Source organism: Rhincodon typus, chromosome 15 (genome assembly GCF_021869965.1).
Source record: "Rhincodon typus isolate 14 chromosome 15, sRhiTyp1.1, whole genome shotgun sequence".
Lineage (NCBI taxonomy): Eukaryota > Metazoa > Chordata > Chondrichthyes > Orectolobiformes > Rhincodontidae > Rhincodon > Rhincodon typus.
This window is the reverse complement of record NC_063346.1, coordinates 40,137,818-40,159,947: the sequence shown is the minus strand read 5'-3', so window position 1 is coordinate 40,159,947 and position 22,130 is coordinate 40,137,818. Positions and strand designations below refer to the sequence as shown.

The 22,130-nt window shown below is 38.1% G+C and overlaps 1 protein-coding gene across 5 annotated transcripts in view; it reads right to left on the bottom strand.

Moving 5' to 3' along the window:
- Positions 1–22,130, bottom strand: part of chd9 (chromodomain helicase DNA binding protein 9) — a 459,302-nt gene that overhangs the window by 48,327 nt on the left and 388,845 nt on the right. For all 5 annotated transcript variants that reach the window (XM_048605559.1, XM_048605561.1, XM_048605560.1 and 2 more), the window contains 6 exons: positions 18,752–18,947; positions 16,652–16,819; positions 10,330–10,509; positions 7,257–7,367; positions 6,954–7,150; positions 4,850–5,049 (listed from right to left, as the gene is read on the bottom strand). In XM_048605559.1, coding sequence (XP_048461516.1) covers positions 4,850–5,049; positions 6,954–7,150; positions 7,257–7,367; positions 10,330–10,509; positions 16,652–16,819; positions 18,752–18,947 — 1,052 coding nt within the window. The remainder of the gene's footprint in view (positions 1–4,849; positions 5,050–6,953; positions 7,151–7,256; positions 7,368–10,329; positions 10,510–16,651; positions 16,820–18,751; positions 18,948–22,130) is intronic.

The following is a 22,130-nucleotide window of genomic DNA, read 5'->3' as shown; positions in this document are numbered from 1 at the left end:
GAAACGTTAACTCTGTTTTCTCCTCCACAGATGCTGCCAGACCTGCTGAGCTTTTCCAGCAACTTTGTTTTTGTTCCTGATTTACAGCATCCGCAGTTCTTTTGGTTTTTATCTATTTTACCAAATTTGCCTTTGCCAGGGGTGTTTATGGGATGTTATTATATTGGAACAGTCACTGTTTATAGTTAAATAATTTATTCTTTTGTTAAGTTTTCCAGTAAAGTTATTTTAATTCTTCTTTGTTTGTACTTTAACAACAGTGTAGGAATAAAATGTGTTTTGCTTCAAGCCTGGTCAATCAATCAAATTGCATCTGGAACATAAGAAAAATAAGAAAATCTTATGGTCTAGGCTACCTCCTTTTGAGGTGGTTTGGTCTGGTCCAGAACACTACTATGGAGGTCGGTACCTGGGAATTGTTTTTTCTCCATTTAAATAATACTGTTCTTTTATTCTCTTTCCAAACTGAACAACTTGACATTTTTCCCCACAGTGTACTCCATCTACCAACTTCTTGCCCAATAACTTAACCTATCAATATCTCTCTGTAAACTGCTTATGGCCTCCTCACACCTGGCTTTTCCACCTATTCTTATGTCATGTTATGTGCGAATTTGGCGATAGTACACATTTGCCTCCTTCCTCCAAGTCATTAGTATGTATTGTAAACAGCTGTGGTCCCAGGACTGATCCTTGTGGAACCCTACTTTGTCAAAGTTGGCAACATGAAAAAAACCCTTATTCACTATTTCTTGCCCATTAGCCAATTCTGTCTTCACACCAATACACTACCTCTAACAATGAAACCACAAAAATAAAAAATCAAATGAGACAGCATGCATATTTCCACTCAATGAAGATTTTTTCCTGTCAATAATTCACTTATTCCATTTGGGGTGCACATGATCCTTGAATGGCTTGTATCGTACATGTCTAAAGCCTGAACTACACATATGCGACCCCCTGGTAGGGTAATAACTACAGAGCGGGTGTTACATTTTCACAGGCAGTTCTTGGTCTTTGGTTATATGGGATATGAACATGTCAAGCATTAATAAGCTGCATTATTCACGCAGGCTACTGGATGCCAATTCCACATATTATTGATTCACTTCATCTTTATCCATTCAATTTTGCCATGGATATGCACAAAAGCATCTGTAGTTAATGTCTGAGGTAGTTTTACATTTGAAAATCATCATAGGCTTTAGATTTGCGTTACAACATGAAGACAGTATCCAAATCAAATCAGCCTCCTGATCCCTGTATTCACAGCACAGTAAAATTAAAACATTCAATGATCCTTAAAATTGATGTCAATGGTTCATAGCCAGACTTTTAGAATAACCAGTACCAGAATTTGTGTATCGCCAAACCAGACACCAGGTTTATAGGTTAAACAAAAGAATTACTAATTTATCATTAATACAGTAGCTTTAGCTAAATGAAGTTAAACAAAGTAATCTAATTAATTATGACTGAAACCCAATCTTTTGTTTCTAGCCCCCAGTCTCAGACACAGAAATACAGTTATGGGATAAATTAAAAGATTAAGAGGAGGAGATGCAACCAGCCAGTTCACTTAAGCAGTCTTCATTGATCCATAATATCACAGGCACATGGGATTGTATCTTCTTCGGTTTCTGATGACACTGATCAATGCCAGTAGCTTCAAGTAGGCTCCAAGGAATATTCATTAATTCGTACTACTGAAATTTTATTCTCTGGGCTTTCAGTAGTTGATAATGGGAGGATAACCAAGCAGCAATCAAACCACCATCCTGTGGCTTGGGTAGCCACAGTCCTTCTTTTGAAAACATAGTTCTAAACCAGTACAAGCTTGAGCTTCTGTTTGTTTGAACATTCTCTTGGAACCAAACTCCCCGAGAGGCCCATGTTAACAATCAAACATCCGTCATTTGTTTCTGCACAATGCAATGCCTCTCTCGAGTTGAAATGTCTATACAGTACTTTAAACCAAAATCAACCTGCAACTAATGTCCAGATTTGGTCTTATAAAGATTTCAGTTTGTTTGTTCTCTTGTTGTTTTTTATAAAGATGACAAGCTGCTACTTACAGCTCAAAAGGTCACCTTCTGCTCATAGTTCCAAACCAAAAATGATAAAGTACAAAAATAATGAAGGTCTCAACATTTATTCCGTTAGCGATACCGGCTAGTACCACCATGAAACTTAGTCTTCTCATGTTTGGTCTTCTTCACCAGAATTGTTTTCTTCTTCCATTCTTGCACTAGTTTTGCACTAACACTTAAGGCCACTGTTGTAGCACTTATTTGACAAGTTCGCAAACATTACAATTTTTAAAACTTTGGAAGCAGCTTCACATTTCTTTCTGTTGAAGAACTGATTTCTGTCTTCACTTGCCATGCTATGTGCATTCATCTCAGTGTGGACATGTCTTAAACTCCATTGCAACTTCTTCACAGCACAATATTACCTGCTTGATCCAATGTGTGAATTACAAATTTAGCCAAGTAAAAAACACGTTTTGAGCTAAAAATTGAGTTTCTCAGTGTAGCATTTCATGGCTGAGAAGGAGGATGATTTATATGCCAATAATATGCAAAAACATTATGTTTAGGGCTAGAAAAATAGAATTGCCTATACGCTTCGACCAATGGCACATTATCTTTACTGTGCAAAAGAACTGATCTTAACCACTTCAATAATAGCACTTATGGTGAGATGATTGCCATGTTTTCCTCGCATACATGAAACTGCCTACAACCAAGCCTGATAATTGCTCCTGGGAGGACCTGGTGGAAAGGTTGAATGGTATTTCAATTGAAGTCGTAGATCATCACATAAGATATGGTTTTCACCAAGATATCCTAGAAGGTATTTTGGTAACCAACACTACAGTTAGATCAGTATTGCAAACATTTCAAAACGAGTGCAAGCAGACTTTGTCATATTACCCAGTTGAATTGAGTCAGAGAATTCAAAAACTCCACTACCAGCTGCATTCACTAGATTCTAATTGCCTGTATAGGAAAGGAGTACAAGATGTGTAGAAACTCAGTACAGTCAGGTTCCATTAAAATGTAATTACAGAAAGTTGAACTTACGTTAAATGGAGACAAAGTTAATTCGGATTGCTCCTGCTGTTGAAGGGTGTATGAATATGACTGACAGCATGAGTGTTAAATTACCTCTGAAATGCAGAGATGCCTACAAAAATGTACAGTACTTCCACAGTAATTATTGTAGTGATGTTATGAATGGTAGGTTAATCAAGAGACAAGCTACTTTGCACTTTCCCACAAGATATTTATCACTGTTTGGGATTGAACCCTATGCATCTATTAATTAATAGCCAACTCAAGATCAGAAATAATGAATATAGCACACTATATGGTCAAACCAATACTTAACAGTATATGGCATTTTCAACTGCAATCCCTGTAGGATTAAATATGGATATATCTATAATATTATAAGTGCCATCTCTTTTGCCACCAACTGAGATATTTGCCCAACTATGAAGTTCTTTAAGTGAGTTTAGCTTTGTTTAAAAGGTGTGGTTTCACTACTCAAGCCAGGGATCTGAGATTCTATTCTGATAGATTTAGAATTTATCTTGCCTGATAGTTCTGTAGCTAGAAACTATTGGAATCCCTTTAGTCAGGTTCACCATATAGATGCTTCATGACAGTATCATCATAGAATCCTATAGTGTGGAAACAGGTCTTTCGGCCCAACAAATCCATACCAACCATCCAAAGCGCATCCCAAGCAGACCCATCCCCCTACACCTTTTTCCTAAAGTACACATCCCTGAACACTATGGGCAATTCAGCACAGCCAATGCACCTAATCTGCACATTTTTGGACTATGGGAAGAAACTGGAGCATCCGGAGGAAAGCTGGAGGTAGAAATCCTACCTTATAGGATATCTTGGTGAAAACATATCTTATGTGACGATCTACATGGGGAGAACATGCAAACTCCACACAGGCAGCTACCCGAGAAGATAATCAAACCCAGGTCCCCAGCGCTGAGAGGCAACAGTGCTAACCACTGAACTACTGTGCCAACCCAGTGCGTATAGATCACTACACTGGTGTGTACTTGAGAAGTTCAATGGATTGATGTTTTGCTTATTAATAATAAACAGCCAGCATCTCTTAGTTTGTGTGTCAGGACGGTATCTTCTGCTGTTCTAAGGTTGTGTCCAATGGATACCCAAGGCTTTGTCATTTGTGTTGTGGCTTTACATTTGTATCTAGTATAAATAGGCTTTATTTTTAAAAGCATCAGGTTTTAAAATAACTCTTTTTCTGAGTTGTCTTAGTAACTTTTGTAAAGTTACTCACTCCCAAAAACTGAAAGGAGTGAAGATGTGTGAATGCAAATAAACACCCATTTGGTCTTCTGCATTCTGTGTTGCGCTAACTTGTGAAATTATTGTATAAACTCATGCTGTCTTCTTGCATGGTTCTAAAAACAGTTGTGATGATCAAAATTCAGGAAAGAACAATATACCCTAAATGGGTTGATAGCCAGATGTCAGTCTTGCCCTGCATATCATATCAAAGCCTCAGTGTAGTAGTACTTCACAGCAGATTGTTAATTCATTAAATTTTACAAACATGATCCTTTTTTAATCAATATTTAAAAATGCACACATTCAACACATGATCTGCTCCGGCTGCTGTGCACTTACGGATATACGAATATGTCTGAAAGCATTCGTGCTAAACTGAATCCGTAGCTTTGCTTGAAAGTACAAATCACATATTATGGTTGACACTTAGCATTGCAATGTTATAATGGAACTCAAAAATTATTGATGCACTTGCAAAAGCTTGCTGACAAGGTTGTTACCTAGGTGGTTTTGCAGTTCTTTCGTCTGTCCATCTTCTGTCGGGGTAATGAGATCCCAGATGAAACTCTTAATCTTTTCATCTCCTCTGTAGTGAGCAAGGCAATATACTAAGAGTGCACGACAGATTGTCTCCACATCCTGTTCCACCAGTCGTCTCTTAAACCGCCCATGTGATAGAATGTCTTTCCAGCGATCCCACCTGGAACACAATGAAATCCAACTAAAATACCAAATTTTTTGTGCATTGCTTAAAAAAAAAATGAAAAATCAAACATACTTTAAATGGCTTTGAATTTGTAATTCACACTAGAGTTAATAGTTATGATTCCTCTATTATTTTAGATAAAGAGTGCATGTGTTAAGTAACCACAGAACAACTAAATGAGGAATTTCTAGCAATTCTGACTGCTTGGAAAATGCTGAAAATAATCTTGACTTGGAATTAGATGTCAAACAACTGAACTTTGATGTGGTTGTTTATTTAGTTGGGAAAAACTATAATGGGATTTTCTCAGTGATTAATTTTTTTAAAAATTCAGTCATGGGATGTGGGTGTCATTAGCTGGGTCAGCAGTTATTGCCCATCTCTAGTTGCCCTTGAGCAGAGTAGCTTGCTGAGTCATTTCTGAGGGAGTCAACCACATTGCCGTGATTTTGCAGTTACTATAGGCCACAGCAGCTAAGGACAGAAGACTTCCTTCCCGAAAGGATATTAGTGAACCTGCTGGATTTTTATAACAACTGACAACGGTGTCAAAGTCATCATTAGACTTTTAATTCAGACTCCCCATCTGCCATATTGGTTTGTATCCAGGTCTCTAGGCTATATTCTTGATTTCTGGATTACTCGTCTGGAGATAATACCACTAGCCATCACTTGCCCATGTTTGAGGAAGTGAAGTACAGCTGTGTTTCAGTCTTCAATATTTCCTTACCATATCACAATTAGCCTCTAATTATCCTGATTTTTGTTTTTAAATAAACCTATCAGTTACTTGATGGCTGCCGAAAGTGACACTAACTATTCTTTGGAGAACATATTGTACATTGCACAGTGCATCATCATCTGTCCTTATACTTTCGCACATCACCTGACTTACTAAGCAACATCACAAAATACCTGTTGGTAAGTTTTAAATTTGTGCTTTGTATTAAGTTTTACATATTTTGAGTAAAAGCATGTTAACATTTTTATACTTTTAACCACAATAAATAGAAAATGCTGCCAGTTACTTCACTAAAAGGTTATTTACAATTGTACAACATTCTATTTATAACAGTCAATTCTCTAACATACCTTTGTCAATGTCAGAACAAACGTGCTAGTCTATTAAAAGTAGGTAATAACCCATTTTAGTTTACTTCAAGTACTTGAGGTACTAAAACAATTAGTACAAATGCTGAAAAATTATAGATTCTTATGGAACAAACTGTGTGAATGGAGCCATTCAAAGGTTTTGTCACACAAAGCATCTATCGTGGGAAGAATGGGCGTGTGCTGCAAGATGTTTAATAAGTCACTCAAGCAAATTTGGAAGTCACTGAGGTGGAGTTCAAAGGTGATAGGTAGTAATACTGGAAGACTGTGTGCATAGGTTGTGCCTTTGAGTACGTACTGGTGTACAGTTTCTAGGAATGCAGGGCAGTTTAGTTCCAGGAAAGGGAATTGGACCACCCGAACATCAGCAGTTGCTGAGGAAATCCAAGGCAGAGTGACTTTTTGAGGGAGTTTCTAGGCCAGGTCATTGAAAGTGATGGATCATTATATCTTGTGAAGTTTTCATAAGATTTGATTGAGAGTTTTATCTGTAATAAGCTAGCTATTCTTTGTGGACAAAAGAAACATGAATGAACTGTTTCTAATACTAAACTAGATACAGTATAAAATGTATGTAATTAGCCAAACTATCACTTTGATTAAATTTAAAACTTGTTATCACCAGGAGGAGGACTAGGACAAGAAATAAATCCGTGCACCGCTCCAGCCTTGGTCATAACATACCCAAAATATTATTTGGTGGCAATGCAAGTAATCAACATCTGACACATGGTTTTCTAATTGTTACTTTACTGTTACATAAAATTGCTTGGAAAATTTTATACCCATAAATTAGCAGGTTCTTCTCAATTCTGAAACACTCTGTTCTTCCATATGCGTGACATCGGTCATAAGGTCTGCGTAGTTTGGGTCTGTCTTCCCCATCACTCTCTGCCTCTGATAATTCTGCCAGCTCATCTTTAGCAGCATTGTAAGGTCTGGTTTGTTTCCTTACTCTTGGTGTGTCAATAACTAAGCTGTTCTGTAAGCAAAATAAAGAAAAAATAAAAACAATTTTCTCTAAAGGTTATTGTCAGAAGTTACATTTTTGAAATATTGAAAAATACACAAATGCTAAATTGATATACCCTTCCATGTACGGCTTCAAGATCAATTTCAGCTTTCTTTGCCCATTTCTGCCAGAAGTTAGGATCATCCAAAGCAATGTCACTTCTGTTGCCTGATGCCACAAAACTTGCCTGAAAGTTAAATATATTCTTGAAGTAGTGTTCAAAATCCAAAGTATTATTCAAAAAACATTACAAAAAAATTAATCCAAATATTGATCACTGAGTGTCATCTTCTGGCTTTGAAACTATACTACAAAAAGTTATGATTTGAATTCCTGATTAACAAACATGTGAGAATTTCATAAATTATTTTTGAACATTTTTTTCAATGATAGATGTGAGCTAACTGGCCTACAGTTGCTGTTTTCCCTTACTCCTTCTGAGCGTGATATAAAATAGTAAGTTAATGAAGGGCTGTATTAAAGCTGGCACTTCTCACATTAAATATATGCTAGAATTACACTACAGCTGGCAACTACCCCTCAATCTTGTTACAATTTCTTATGAAGTTTTTAACGATTGACCATTTCTAAAGTTTTTTTTAAAAGAAAACATTGCACACAGAAAACACCTATAACTCTGCCAGGCTCAGAGACGCAACAGCTGCTTTTAAGTCAGCACGATGGCTCAGCGGCTAGCACTGCTGCCTCGCAGCACCTGGGACCCAGGTTCAATTCCAGCCTCGGGTAAATGTGTGGAAGGAAACACATGCAAACATGGAAAATGTGGGCCATGCAGACATGGAGAATGAGTTTGCACATTCTCTGTGTCTGCATGCGTTTCCTTCCTCAGTCCAAAGATATGCAGGTTAGGTGGGTTGGCTATGCTAAACTGCCGATAGCGTCTACAGTGGTAAATGCAGGGATAGGATAGAGTAGAGGGTGGGTCTGGGTGGGATGCTTTTTGGAGGGTTGGTGTGGACTCGACAGACCAAATGGCCTGCTTTCACACTATGAAGTTATTAAGCTTATAAAGTTCAAAAAAGCCAAACAGTGGACTAAGAAATGGGTTGGTCAAAATAAGCATGCAAACAGAATCTGAGTAACAGGGATGCCAAAAGGAACATGACCAAGACACATGAACTGCACAGGCATCCAGTCTGTGGCTTAGCATGGTCAAATTATAAATTACAGAAATATTTACTTTTAAATTTAGAACTACTGATCAATGTGTATTGACATTTTACAAATTAGATTACAACAACATAATTAAGCTATGGAAAGGCAGTCATGAATGACATTGTATCATTGAAAACTTATATCTGTCTAATCAGTAAAAATTTCCCCCTTGTGCTCACTTAACATCCATGAAGCCTTAGTTGTTGGGTGTTACTCTTGTTTCACCTATAAATTACATCCACAATGGAAGAAGTATGGAATGACAAATTGACATGCATAACTTCCATTACAAATGTGGATACAGACATTTTCAGAATTGCTCATATGAACTTGTTGTTCTGTAATTCTAATGATGGGTACGGAGTCAAGTGGGACTATGTAAAATGGATGAGTTGCCCTTAGCAGGACAGGATTAACATGATTACATAGAGATTTGCTGGTGCTATAGGGAGGTATAAACCAAATTGGCAGGGGGGTGAGAACTCAGAGGGAGTTGAGATTCAAGGAAAGCAAAACTAAAAGGAAGTCGAAAAGTCAAATGCAAAAATAAAAGACAGATGAAGCACAAGCAAGTATTAAACAGGGTCAGAATAAAGAACAATGTTCAATTCGCAGAATTAAAGGCACTCTGAATACATACAGCATTTGCAAAATAGATGATGATTTGAATTAGGTAAATGGTTATGATTTAAATGTCATAATGGAAATGTAGTTCAGGGATACTAAGATTGGGAACTCAATATCCATGGATATTTGGCTTTTAGGAGGGAAAGAAAAAGGAAAGAGGAGGTAAGATAACACTGTTAACAAAAGGAGACAGCAAGAACTGCAGATGCTGGAGTCAGCTTGAACAGTTCATCAACTTCACTAACACCTTTCACCCCAACCTCAAATTCACCTGGGCCACCTCTGATACTTCCCTCCCCTTCCTGGACCTTTTCGTCTCCATCTATGGTAACCACCTCAACACCGACATTAATTTCAAACCCACCAACTCCCACAGCTACCTGGACAACACCTCCTCCCTCCCACCCACCCTCCTGCAAGAATGCGATCCCATACTTCCAATTCCCCTGCCTCCGCTACATCTGCTCCCAAAATGGAGTATTCCACTCCCAGATGTCCTCCTATTTCAAGGACTACAACTTCACCACTAATCTTATTTGCTAACCTGTTCAAGACAGAAAATTCTCGATTTTTCGAGCGAATTGATATCAAATGATATAGATATAGTGCAGGAGAGTAGCCTTGAAGTAGACAATCATCCATGATCCAACTGAATGGTGCAGAGGGGTCGGCAGACCCAACGGGCTACTCCCGTTCCTATGCTCATATAGTTGAAAGAACCAATGAGGTAGAACAAGAGTGTGGGGGTCAAAAGAGCAGGTATCCAGTCAGAACATGAGCAGCATTGGTCGGGACAGAGCAACCCATAAGTCAGGTGGAGCTGGCTGACGAAAGTGAAAGGCAGGGGCAAAGAAGTACAGGGCAGAGCAGGCCAGGGAAGATGACGTACTTGCTAACATGCTGTGTGTGAAGCAATAGGAAGATCAGTGAGCTTTAAAAGAAAATCTAAGCATAAAAATAGGTACACACTTTTAACTCCAGGGAAAATTCATCTTTTTAAGATTCTTTCTACCATAAATTTTTATGGCACTTAGAAATGCTGTGGTTAAGCACTTGTTATGTGGTATGTAGAAATGCTGAGGTACATTTCATTCTATCAAAACTGATTGCAGGAAATATGGAAATCTAAACTATTTGCTGCTGGACGTTGACAAAACCGTACTAAAGAGAATCTTGGTCATTCCTCACAAAACTATCATTTAATCAAATTTTGCCTTTATTGCCAGTTATTGAGACCAACACCGTATTCCAGCCTGATGTCTGCTTTCTTTTTCCAGAAGTGTTCCCAAACGCAACGTGACAGCAATGGAATTCTGTTGAACTAAACCATCTGATATTTTAATTACCTTAGCAAATGTGGAACCTCTTCCTTCTGATTCAATGGTAATTGTCTTTGTCCGTCGCATGAGAATCTGATCAATGTCCTCCTCACAAAATTTAGAACCCTCGTCTTCTTCATCCATTATTGCACCATAGGCACCACGGCGAAGCAAGTCTTCAATTTCTTTCTTCGACATTTGCTGCATCTACATCAATTATAGGTTTTAAAATAGACTTACTCTCTTGGTAAAGGCCTTTAAAAGGCAACCTATTAATAAGGATCATCTGGAGATCACAAAATGTAAACATTTCATTTAAAAGTTGGCTGTGGTTAAGGATCAATTGTAACTGCTATCTCAATGTAAAAATCTCATCTACTCACATTAGACAATTCCTGAACAGTTTTTATATAGATGTTGAAGAGAAATCTGCTGATCAATTGCTAGTTCTAGGTCACTTTATCTATCCAGCTTTCAAGCTGAATTTGTTTATTGTTTAAGGCAGTTACAAAATAATATTCGAGATTTTACTGAGAGCTAGTCAGAAAAAAGTACATAATTGTGTGGAAAGACAACACAAATTAGCAGCACCAGGTTAGCAACATTTTATAGTCCTAGGCCAAAACTCAAGCAATTGTCCCATGTAAATGCTTAGCAATGGACTTACCCCTGCCTCAAAACACACAGAGTTGTACTAGTGAGCAATTGAGAGGGAGAGTCTGCACTTGTTCCCCTAACTTGATTAGTTGCGTCTCATTGGCAATTACAGCACAAGAGGCAGTCATTCAGCCCATCCTGCCTGGACTGGTCAGCAAACATATGACTGCATGAATCCCATTTTCCAGTTTTTTTTTGCAAATAGCACTGGAGGCTATAGTAACACAAATGAATACCTATATACTGCTTAAATGTTAGGCGAGTTCCTGTCTGAACCATGCTTTCAGGCTGCAAGTTCCAGAGTCCACAACCTCAATACTCCTCTTAGCTTTATGCCTCATAGCTTAAACTCTCTGGTTATTGACCCCTCTATGAATGGACTAAGTGCCATCCTATCCACTCTATGTCCTTCAGAATCTTTACACCTCTAACAGATCCCTTCTCAACTTGTGTTGCTTGAAGAACAACACCACCCTAAAACTCTTTCTTTATAGCTCAGAACCCCAAACCTGGCAAGTTTCCTGGTAAATCTCCTTCGCACCTTCGCTACTCCAATCATGACCTTTCTATAACGTGGTGACCAGAACTGCAGGCATTACTTCATTTGTGGCTTAACCAGCATTTTATATACAGTTCAGCATAACCTCCCTCCTAGGCTAATAAAGACAAATATCCCATATGCCTTCTTAACCAACTTATACTTGCCCTGCTAACTTCAAGGATTTGCAGATACGCACATCAAGGTCTCTCTGATCTTGCCAGGATCTTATCATGCGTAACGTAATCCCTTGCCTCCACATACACATTACTTCACACTTTTCCAGGTTGTACTCCATTTGCCTCTGCTCTGCTTGTACGACAAAAGGTCCTCAGCACTAGGTCTTTGGAACTCTACTGGAAACAGGCTTCCAGTCACAAAAACATCCCTCCACCATCACCCTCTGCTCCCTGCCTGTCAGCAGTTTTGAATCCAATGTAACACACTGCCTTGGATTCCACAGGCTCTTACATTCTTGACATGTGTGCCATGAAGGATTTTATCAAATGTCATACTATAGTCCATGTAGACCACATCAAATGCATTACCCTCGTCAAGACTCCTGGCTACCCCCACGATTTGGCCCATGTGCACTGAGAACAGCTACTTGCATATAAATCTGTGTCAAAATACAGAGACATTCAAGGAAGAAATAGTGAGAATACAGGGTGTATTTGTTCTTGTAAAGGCAAAGGGTAGGATCAGAATCAGAGAACCATAGATAGCAAGGGACATAAATGTCCCTTTCTTCCATTTAGCACTTTTATATCCAGCCCATGCTAACCTTTTCCATAACTATCCTAAATCAAACTTGGAGTCACATTGCCAAAACTCTGTTTCCTACTGATACACCTTCCTACACCTGGGCTCATTTCTGAATATTAGATCCACATCTGTTCCTCCATTTTTGGATGCAATTTAAGAATTTTGTTCCCTCTGTACCTTGCACAATAAAATCATCCAAGTTAAAAGAAAGGTAGTTTAAACCCCTATTACTGTCATATCACTCTCACACTTCTGAAATTTGATTACATATTTGATCTCTCCCTGACTGTTTGTGGGCAGTATACATCCAACAGCATGTTTAGTCCTTTCATGTTCTCTTACTTCTACCCAAATGGCCTAAATTTTGCAAGATATCATCCCTTCCAATGCCACAATCCACAATTGATTCCTTGATGAATATTGTGACGCACATTCTCTCTCCCTTCTCTATCATCTGAATATCTGATATCCATCAATGCTGAGGTGTTAATCCTACATACTTTTCAACCAAGTCTCAGTTTTGATTTTATTACCATACCCCCATGTTTCTATTTGTCTCCTCAGCTCGTCCATCTTATTCCGCAGTATCCTTGCACTAAAATATATTCTACTTAGTTTGGCAGAACACACTTCTTTCTTGCCTATCTTTTTCCTTTGCTTTCTAGATTCACTCACTTTTGTTTTAACTTCTAATTCCATTTCAGCTGGTCTTCCCTCTGAACTACTTACCAGGATCTTATCTCACTGCCACCCTAGTGTAAATCCACCCCAACAGCATTAGAAAACCCCCCTGCAAAGATGTTGGTCTTGTTCTTTTTAGATGTAATTCGTTCAAGTTATTCAGTTTCCAAGTCCCCAGAAATGGTCCCAATACCTTGGGAATCTAATGCCCACCCTCCTGCACTCTCTCTCCACGAAGCATTCATCTGTTCTAACGTTATATTCCTATATTCACTCCAGTGTGGCACTGGCAGTGATCTGTAAAGCAATCCAACCAATCGCAATCACAACTAAAATCCTGTAGTCCTTAAAATTTACTCCATTTGAGTGTCCAATTTCCTTTGGAAATTATTCATCCTCTTCACTTCCACAACCCTCATAGACAATGAGGTCTGGTTCATCATTACTCACTGAATACAAAAGTTCTCCTCACATCCTACTCTACATTTCTTGTGCCTGCAATCCTTGTAAAATTAGAAAATAGCAAAAGGTTCTGTTTACCCTATCTATCATAATCTTGCACATTGCTAGAAAAATTCCCCTAAGTCTCCTTTGCTTCAAGGAGAACCACAACTTCTCTAATGGAACCTTGTAGGTAAAAGCCCTCATCCCTGGAACCATTCTAGCAAATTTCTTCTGCATCCTTTAGAGACCCTCACAACCTTCAGGAAGTGTGGTGATCAGAAGTGAACACAATACTCCAGTTGTGGCCTAACCAGATTTTTATACAAGTTCAACTGAGTCAGGCTGTCATGTCACGTAGCCAGGATGCCCGAGACTCGCTTACCAATTTTTTATGGAATGCTCGAGTCTGGGGTACACTCTCATGGTGGTCAAAGGAAGCACTACAAGGACACTCTGAATCGCTGCATCTGGCACAACTAAAGAAAAAATAATGTGGTTTCCTTCAAAAGCAAGTGGAGAGAAAATGCAAAGTAAGGAAATCTCAGCCAGCAACTCATCCAAAACTCAAATCCATCTGTGGTATTCTATCCTATTTGCAGCAGAACCTTCCAGGCATTGATTAGTCTTGCAAGTCACCTACGTATCCATCAGAGCTCTGGAAAATACCCCAGAAGAAGAAGAACATGGTCACCTTTGCCTCAAAGAGAAAAAGAGAGACAGATGCAGCATAACCTTCCAGTTTTTGTCCTCAATGCCTTTAATTATCAAGTCCTAGATTCTATGCATTTGCTCACCACTCTAATATGCTGCTACCTTCAAAGATTTATCTGCATGAACCCTCAGGTTCATTTGCCCTTGTACACTCTTCAGAATTGCGCAATTTAATCTATATTGCCTCTCTCTATCTCACAAGCCAGAATGTATCACCTCAAACTTCTGCATATTAAATACCACCTGCAACGTGGCTACCCATTCTGCTTGCATGCATATATTCAAATTAAAACATCTCTCAAATCAAACAAAGCAGTGGTCCTAGCACTGATGTTAGGGAACATCACTGCCCACCGTCATCCAGTCTGAAAACCATTTACCAAAACCTGCTATTTTCAGTCCTGAAGCCATTTTTTATATCCAAGCTATAGGGAACTGACTGCAGAGTGTGACTGAAGAAACAATGAGCATATCTTGTGAGGAGCCAATCATTCAACCACCAGAGACAGAATCTATGATTGTAGGGGCAGTGAGGGCAGAAGAGGGAGAACATCTCATTTGAGAAGCTAGAAGCTAAGTTTAACGAGTCTGAACGATTTGACTTTGAAAGTTCAAAATCCTCCAAAGGGTTGAAGAGACGGTGATAAGTGAGCAGAAAGAGTTGAACTGAAATCTAGAGCAGGGACTGGAGTGAAGATCTGTTCTAAGTTGAGGTCAGAGTGAAACTGGAGCTGGAGTGTGCTGGCTAACTGGAGCAGAGCAGTGTATTGGGGCTCAGTCAGGCTAGGCTGGCGTGAAACAGTATACTGGGTCTGAGCTAGAATAGAAGTGTGTATCAGGGCTGGGCAAGAATGGATGTCTATTGGGCACAGACAGGGGCAGGATGGAGTCTGTGCTGGGCCAGTTGTTGCTATAAATGACCAAGACACTTCACTCAAGAGTTGGAATCCAGCCTGGTATTGTCACAGTTACACCCTGGGACTCCTCTCAAGTTAAGGGGATCTCATGCAGTCTTGTGTCATGAGACTATTATCAGCCAAAGTATTCACTGGGTTTGAAAGGTCTGGATGTGTCGGGTGGTGAGGGAGAGGCAGACTGATCAAAGTGAATCAGGGCTGGTTTTCAGTCGCTGTGGCTTGGTCACGTTGGGATCTGTGGTGCACAGTGTGCTCAGTGTTGTTGCAAAGTTATTGTAAGAGATTACCAAGTGAGTGAATTTGGATTGTTGAGGTGAGGGGTTGTGGGGTTAGGATGCTGGGCATTAGGGGTTGCGCATGTGAGGTGAAGTGGGCAGAAGAGGCTGCATCTTCTGTCAACAATGCAGATATGACTGAAAACTACATAAGCATACAACATAATATTTCCACAAAGAACATTAAAAATACAAGTTTTCATATGTATGATGTTCTACTAGACGCCAATTTGTAACTTTCCATCTTTATGTTACTTTGCTATTTTAAGGGGTGAGGGAAGGAGCATTGCACTGGCTGGCATCTGAGGTCACACTAATTTGCAGCATTGGTTAGTATATTCATTCATGGGATGTGGGCATTGCTAGCAATGCCAGTATTTATTGTCAATCCCTAATTGCCCTTAAGAAGATGGTGATGAAAAAAGTTGTGTCACATTGGAAAATAGTTTGCAAAACACTGCTACAAATCATCTGTTTCACTTTGCATCCACATAAACCAACACGGTTATGTTAGCATGGACTCCATTCTGCATTACATATACTCCCTACACTGAATGCTGAAACAATGAGGTACCATTACTGATTTCATATAAATGCATTGGCCCACAGTCTTGACTGCAATAGATGATAAACAAAGGAAAACTAACCTTTCTACCAACATAAAAGGTTAATAATTCCATCCACTTGAAGTGGCCGAAAAGAGTGCACATTCTCTACAGATCATAAATTGTGGTAAAACTACATGATTCTGTGTCACATAAAACTTTCAAACCTTTTTGTCTTCAGCCACTATCATCCCTGAAGCTGACAATGACCGTCCTATTTCTGGAGCCTCAAATTTTGTTAACCAGCTTTTTATGTGGCACTTTATAAAAGGTTCCAAATGGACAACCCCTTCATCGATCCTCCCAGTTACTTCATCAGAAAATTCAAGTAGATTAATCAAGCATGATCTGCATTTTGCAAATCGTTGCTGGCTCTACTTCATTAGTACAGTGGGTGCCTGTGATTTTTCATGTTTCTTTCACTTTTTCCAAAACATTAGGTACCACTGAGTTTAAACCATCACAGGGTAGTCACTAGGGATACTCTTACACCCTTCCTTGATAAGAATGTCACATGAGTTTCAAGAGTATTTTTAACCTGAATTTTGTAGTTGACATAATTTGATGAGAAATACTCTGAGAAACAATATGCATTATTATTGTAGGCTCTAATTTATGCTGAACACTAATTAGTTTCAATTAGAACATAACTGATGGACTGTATCATTAATCCGATTAGTCACTCCACAGTAAATACTTCAGGACATCACGTGACATTTTGCATACGGGATTAAAATCAATATTTTCATTACTTACCCCACCAACATTGTTTTCTCGGCCATTCATACTCTGCAGCACAGCTTTGTCAAGTCCCAACTTCAGACTCGCCTTGTCAAACATCTCCCGTTCATATGAATTCCGAGTTATTAGTCTATAAACTTTCACAGCTTTGTTCTGACCAATCCTGTGACATCGAGCTTGAGCCTTCAATGAAAAAATAATTTAGTGCGATAATGCACCACAGACTTTAAACGTTAGAAAATTAGGTATGCAATACATGCTTTATCATATCAATTTGTCTACTTTCCCTGCAGTGATCTAAAATACCCAGTAACCACAGGACAACTCTACAAAATGTGAGGCAGACAGATTCTTTACTAGTTAAGTATTTATTGCTGGATAGGAGTGCTTTAAATGAAAACCCTTTCTTTCAAGAATTAATACTGCTTTTGCTTTGCATAGCTCCAAAAGGCACAATCATCTGATGGGCCTGTTTTTATATTCAACCAAGTTGTTTAACTAGGAAAGCTAATAAAGCGAAGCTCAATCTAGTCATCAACATCAGCACATGGAGACGTGCATTATTATGCAGCGGAACCAGTTGGAACCCTTTACTGACTATTTCTTTTCTTAAACAAAAATAATTATGGTGCTTCTTCAATGGCCTTGCGGCTAATGGTTGAATTACAAGATTAACAATCTGTATGTGCAACTTACATCATCAAATTTCGGGTCCTCATGTTGTCAAAGCAGTTTAATTTATGCTGAAGTTATTTTAGCCTTATTGGTCACATCACTATACGATGCTTAAATTGAACAGGTACAGTGTGAAAAGAAAGAGGTGCAGCTTACTTTGGATTGGACTTAAATGATTCTCCACCACTCCAAGTTTGGAGGATATGGGTAGGCGTGTATAAACTTTGCTTACCATTCCTGCGGTTTAGAAAGTTGAGGGTGAGCTAATGAGGGTATTTAAATTGATTTAAGCAATTGACAAGACGAAAAGGCTTTTCCTCAGGTGTTGAATCCAGGACTAAAAGATCATTTTAAAATTTAAAGACAAATCATTAGGTACTGAAATAATTATGCACTTCTTCACATACAAAGTGGTGGAAATCTGGAACTCCCTCCCCTGAAGGTTGTGGATCTTGGATTAATTGAAAATCCAGACTGAGTTCAATAGATTTTTGCTGGGTAATGGTATATAAAGAAATGGAAGCAAGGTGGGTAAAACGGAATTGAGATATGTATCAGCCTTGATCTGACCAAATAACAGAACAGATTTGAGTGGCTAACTTACCTACTCCTGTTCTTATCTGTTGCTTGTTGGATTTCAAATGACTGTAGATCTTCTTGGGATGTAAATCACAAAGACCTTGTACAGCTAAGTTGCACTTAGAATGAGCTGGCTGATCACTGCTGTTTACTTCTAGCTACCGACTCCCAACACTCACTATCCAGGTGTTTCAAGAACACACAGAAAATGCTCGAGAAACTCAGGTACGGCCGCATCTGTGGAGAGAGAAACAAATTTAAGTTTTGAGTTGATATGACTCTTCTTCAGAACTCTGATTTCTTCGAAGAATGTTTTCTGAAGAAAACACATATCAGACTCGAAACGTTAGCTCTGTTTCTCTCTCCACAGATTCTGCCAGACCTGGTGAGTTTCTCCAGCTTCTTCTGTTTCTTTCAGACCTCCAGCATCCAAAGTATTAGATTTTATTTCAAGGAAGTAGGATCTTGTGCATTTTTTTGCACTTGGATTTTCACCCTGTTAAATTGATTATTTACATTCTAATATTCAACTGTATTCACTAAACATTTTGCTTTGTCTTCTCAGGACAGGTAGAGCGTTTGACTGACTCTTAATTTCAGCTGTTGTGGTCTATAAAACTGGTTTGTGGAAATAAATGGTACACATCATATAACTTGGGTAAAAGTAGTTTTCCTTCTTTTTAAGGAAGTGGATGCTTTGCTTGTTTAGTTCGACGTTCCCCTAATACTATTTTATAATGCTTATTTATATAAAAGGGCAGAAAAAGTTTACTTTCTTTTTATATTATTGTCTATTTCCTCTAATGGTGCCTAATATCTAAACTGTACTTAATCTACAACTAAAATACAGTTTTTCTTTACCTGAAGGTCATTCTGTGGATTCCAGTCAGAATCAAATATGATACAAGTATCTGCTGCTGTTAGATTGATACCTAAACCACCAGCTCTTGTACACAGCAAGAATACAAAGCGATCAGAGTCAGGCTTGCTAAATCGGTCAATTGCTGCTTGTCGTAAGTTTCCTCGAACTCTCCCATCAATACGCTCATATGGATACCTGTAAGCAAAGTTATACATACAACAAAAATTATTAAAGCAGTCTTCATTTACTTCAAGAATGATTCTTCTTCCATACATTCTCATATTTGGTTTCTGTAAATTCAAACTTTTGCATTGTGAGCTTTATATGTCATTAAATCTACAGCAGTAAACACCCACATAAGACTGTGAAATGACTGTAACAAAACTGTGAAAATGGTCAACAAGAACACCGATGAATTACAATAGTGATAGATTATAAATCATCATTATATTTCTTTGATGTCCAAAATCTTCAAGTACATCGAAAGATCATTAACAAAACAAAATTTGCCTCAACAAGAAACCGAATCTCACATTGTCACTATGCCATGAATTCTTAAAGCCGGCAAAAGGAGTCTAAGCTTAGATAATTCTGTAATCAACCAAAATTAAGTTGAGAAATTAGCAATTTGGGACTGGGTTGGTGATTCCTTCCTCCTTTCTGACTGAGTAAATTGTTTTGTTCTGTCCATATTGGTTCTTTTAGAACTGACAACTTGATATGTGTGGAATTATCTGTTGTTAAAGTATAGGCATTATTTTGACACCATGTCACAGTGACAGAATGTTGCAGAGACACAGAATCCAATTCTTTATTCAAGGAATCAGACCTCTGTGCATAAACACTCAAGAGCTCCAGCCATGCAATACCTATAAAATCTTGATAGTTTGAAGAAAATTGATTCAACAATTTTATTTTTGAAACATTAGAAACCCGCTGCATTTTAAACCAGTATCAAATTGTTAGCTGCACAGCTATATTTGGGTTCCCAACTAGGTAGTGTCAATTTACAACTGGGTTAGGAAAATTTTGCCACAGGTTCAGAAGTGAAGGTTCTGCTCACGAGACCCGTTTGCTCCCTGTGCTGCATTATTTCCTCTAAGTGACCATGTACCCATAGAGCTTAGCGGGAATATCGCAGGTGGTGTCCTCGCATGTCCTAGGCAATATTTAGTCAGATCAACATCTAAAGATGATTTGGCCACGATCATATTGCCATTTATGGGACTTTGCTATGTGTAATTGGATGTCACAGTTCTTATAACACCAAAGAAAAACATTGTTTTGACTGTACAGAACTTTGGAATGTAACTATGAAAAGGCTGACATGAATGCAAGTTCTCCATTTTCTTATAGATTATCTGGCCCTTCCTCAGGAGAAAGCATACGTGACTGTCCGCCAAGCGCTGGAAATTGGGATAGAATAGATGGATGTTTACATCTAAGTCAGTCATCAATGGGTTGATGGGACTCTTGCCAGGTCATAAAAACTCCATGACTCTGAACTCTCTCAATTTGCAAATTCTTGACGTAAACTCTATATAATTTTAAAAAAAGTGTCAGAGACGCAAGGAGAATAAATATCCTGAAACATCTTAAAGATAACATGTCACAGCAAGCAGAATTGCACTCTCTTCTAGAAAGGCTTACATTATTTCTGTGTAATCAATTTTCAGATTTATATTGGAATTTTAATATTACAACAAAATGGAAAACACCATGATGGCTAAAAAAATCTATAATGTAAAGACATCTGCCCAAATGCATTCGATCTCAAACTTTAAAATGAAGGTTTAAGAAGTTGGTTCTAATGCAATATAACAGTACTTCAACAGATCTGGTAGTTACCACTGTGTTAGATTTTGACTGGTACAACATAAAATTCAAAATCCGTTCTGCTTTTGTTCCAATGAGTATGAAGCCACAACCACGCTCGAGCAGATTATACAATACTATACTGCATGCATAACCACATCATTTAATCCATCAGTCAAAAGCTCAATTTTGCAATTTTACCCCCAGTAAATTAATCTGATCCACGAAAGAAATAGAAAATAGTGGCGTCCCACCATTGCGCAGAAGCCAACTTTAACAACAGGTTCCTTTTCTATAAGTAATGTGCACATATGAACTCAACTAAATGTTCCTTACAATCCTATCCACTAGTTTAATTTTGAAAATTGAGAAATCAGATTTTCTTCAGCTTGAGCTAAACACCCAAAATATTACTAATAAACAATGCATCCGCACAGTGAGCTATAGGTCAGCAAATAATTAAACTTAAGTTAGTTTAGCTTTCAACTCACGTGTGAAATTATATTGATTAGCAGATGTGAAACGTAATTAGAACAAATTAAAGAAGAAGAAAATGTATGTGTTTTGAAAGTGTTTTCACATGTTAAGGGTTGGAATTAGAAATCTTGGTAATTGTGGGTCTCTATTTTCCACTCTGATTAATCACTAGAATTATCTTAAACAAGACACTGTCAAGCAACAATTAATCATTTATTTCTTACTGATTAAAGAGTCCATCATAATTGCACTTTGATACAAATTAAACTTTCACTCACCATACATTTCTGGTTTTAAGTACCATGGCAAATTGATTACAACTTCACCTTTCTTGCAATCAGAAAAATTCTACATTTCTACAATAATTATCTTTGTATGGAATGGGCATATTCAAGTTATTCTGAGTGCAATGATAACATTCAGGCTATTATTTTGGACAGGTTTGCATGTATGCAGTATTACCACTTACTTGTTAAATTATTTTTATGCTTTTTTCATCATACAAATTGTTTTTCCTAACTTAATTTACCTCTAAATGTTCCATGCTCGAGTTCCAAAATAGACAGACTATTTCTTACTAGACTATTCCAAGATCTCCTTGGGTAGTTTCCAACCCAGGTAGTGTGTGCCCATTGAAACATTCACAACGTGGGAAAGCTTTTTCTTTAAAAATGAAATTATATTTTGATGATTTACAATTCATTTTGAAAGAAAACAGGCATGAAATCCATCTGTGAACTTTTGCCAGCTTCTACTTCTCCCATCCCATCTGGCCCTAACTGTCTCCTCAGACCCTAAAGGAACCTTCCTCCTTAGTGTTAGGAAATCATGAACTTAAGTGCACTCTCACATTAATAATTTTTGAGTGATATCTTTTCGAAATCAGTTTAATGCATTAGACAGTTTCTGGCAGCATCCAAAATGAAAGACAAATAGAAAATAGTGGGGTCCCTATGTATACATGTTGTACACAATCAAATTTTAACCAATTGGTTACTTTTCTATATTGTGCATAAATGAACTCAATGATCTTTACAATTCCATAGAACAGTACAGCACAGTACAGGCCCTTTGGCCCACGATGTT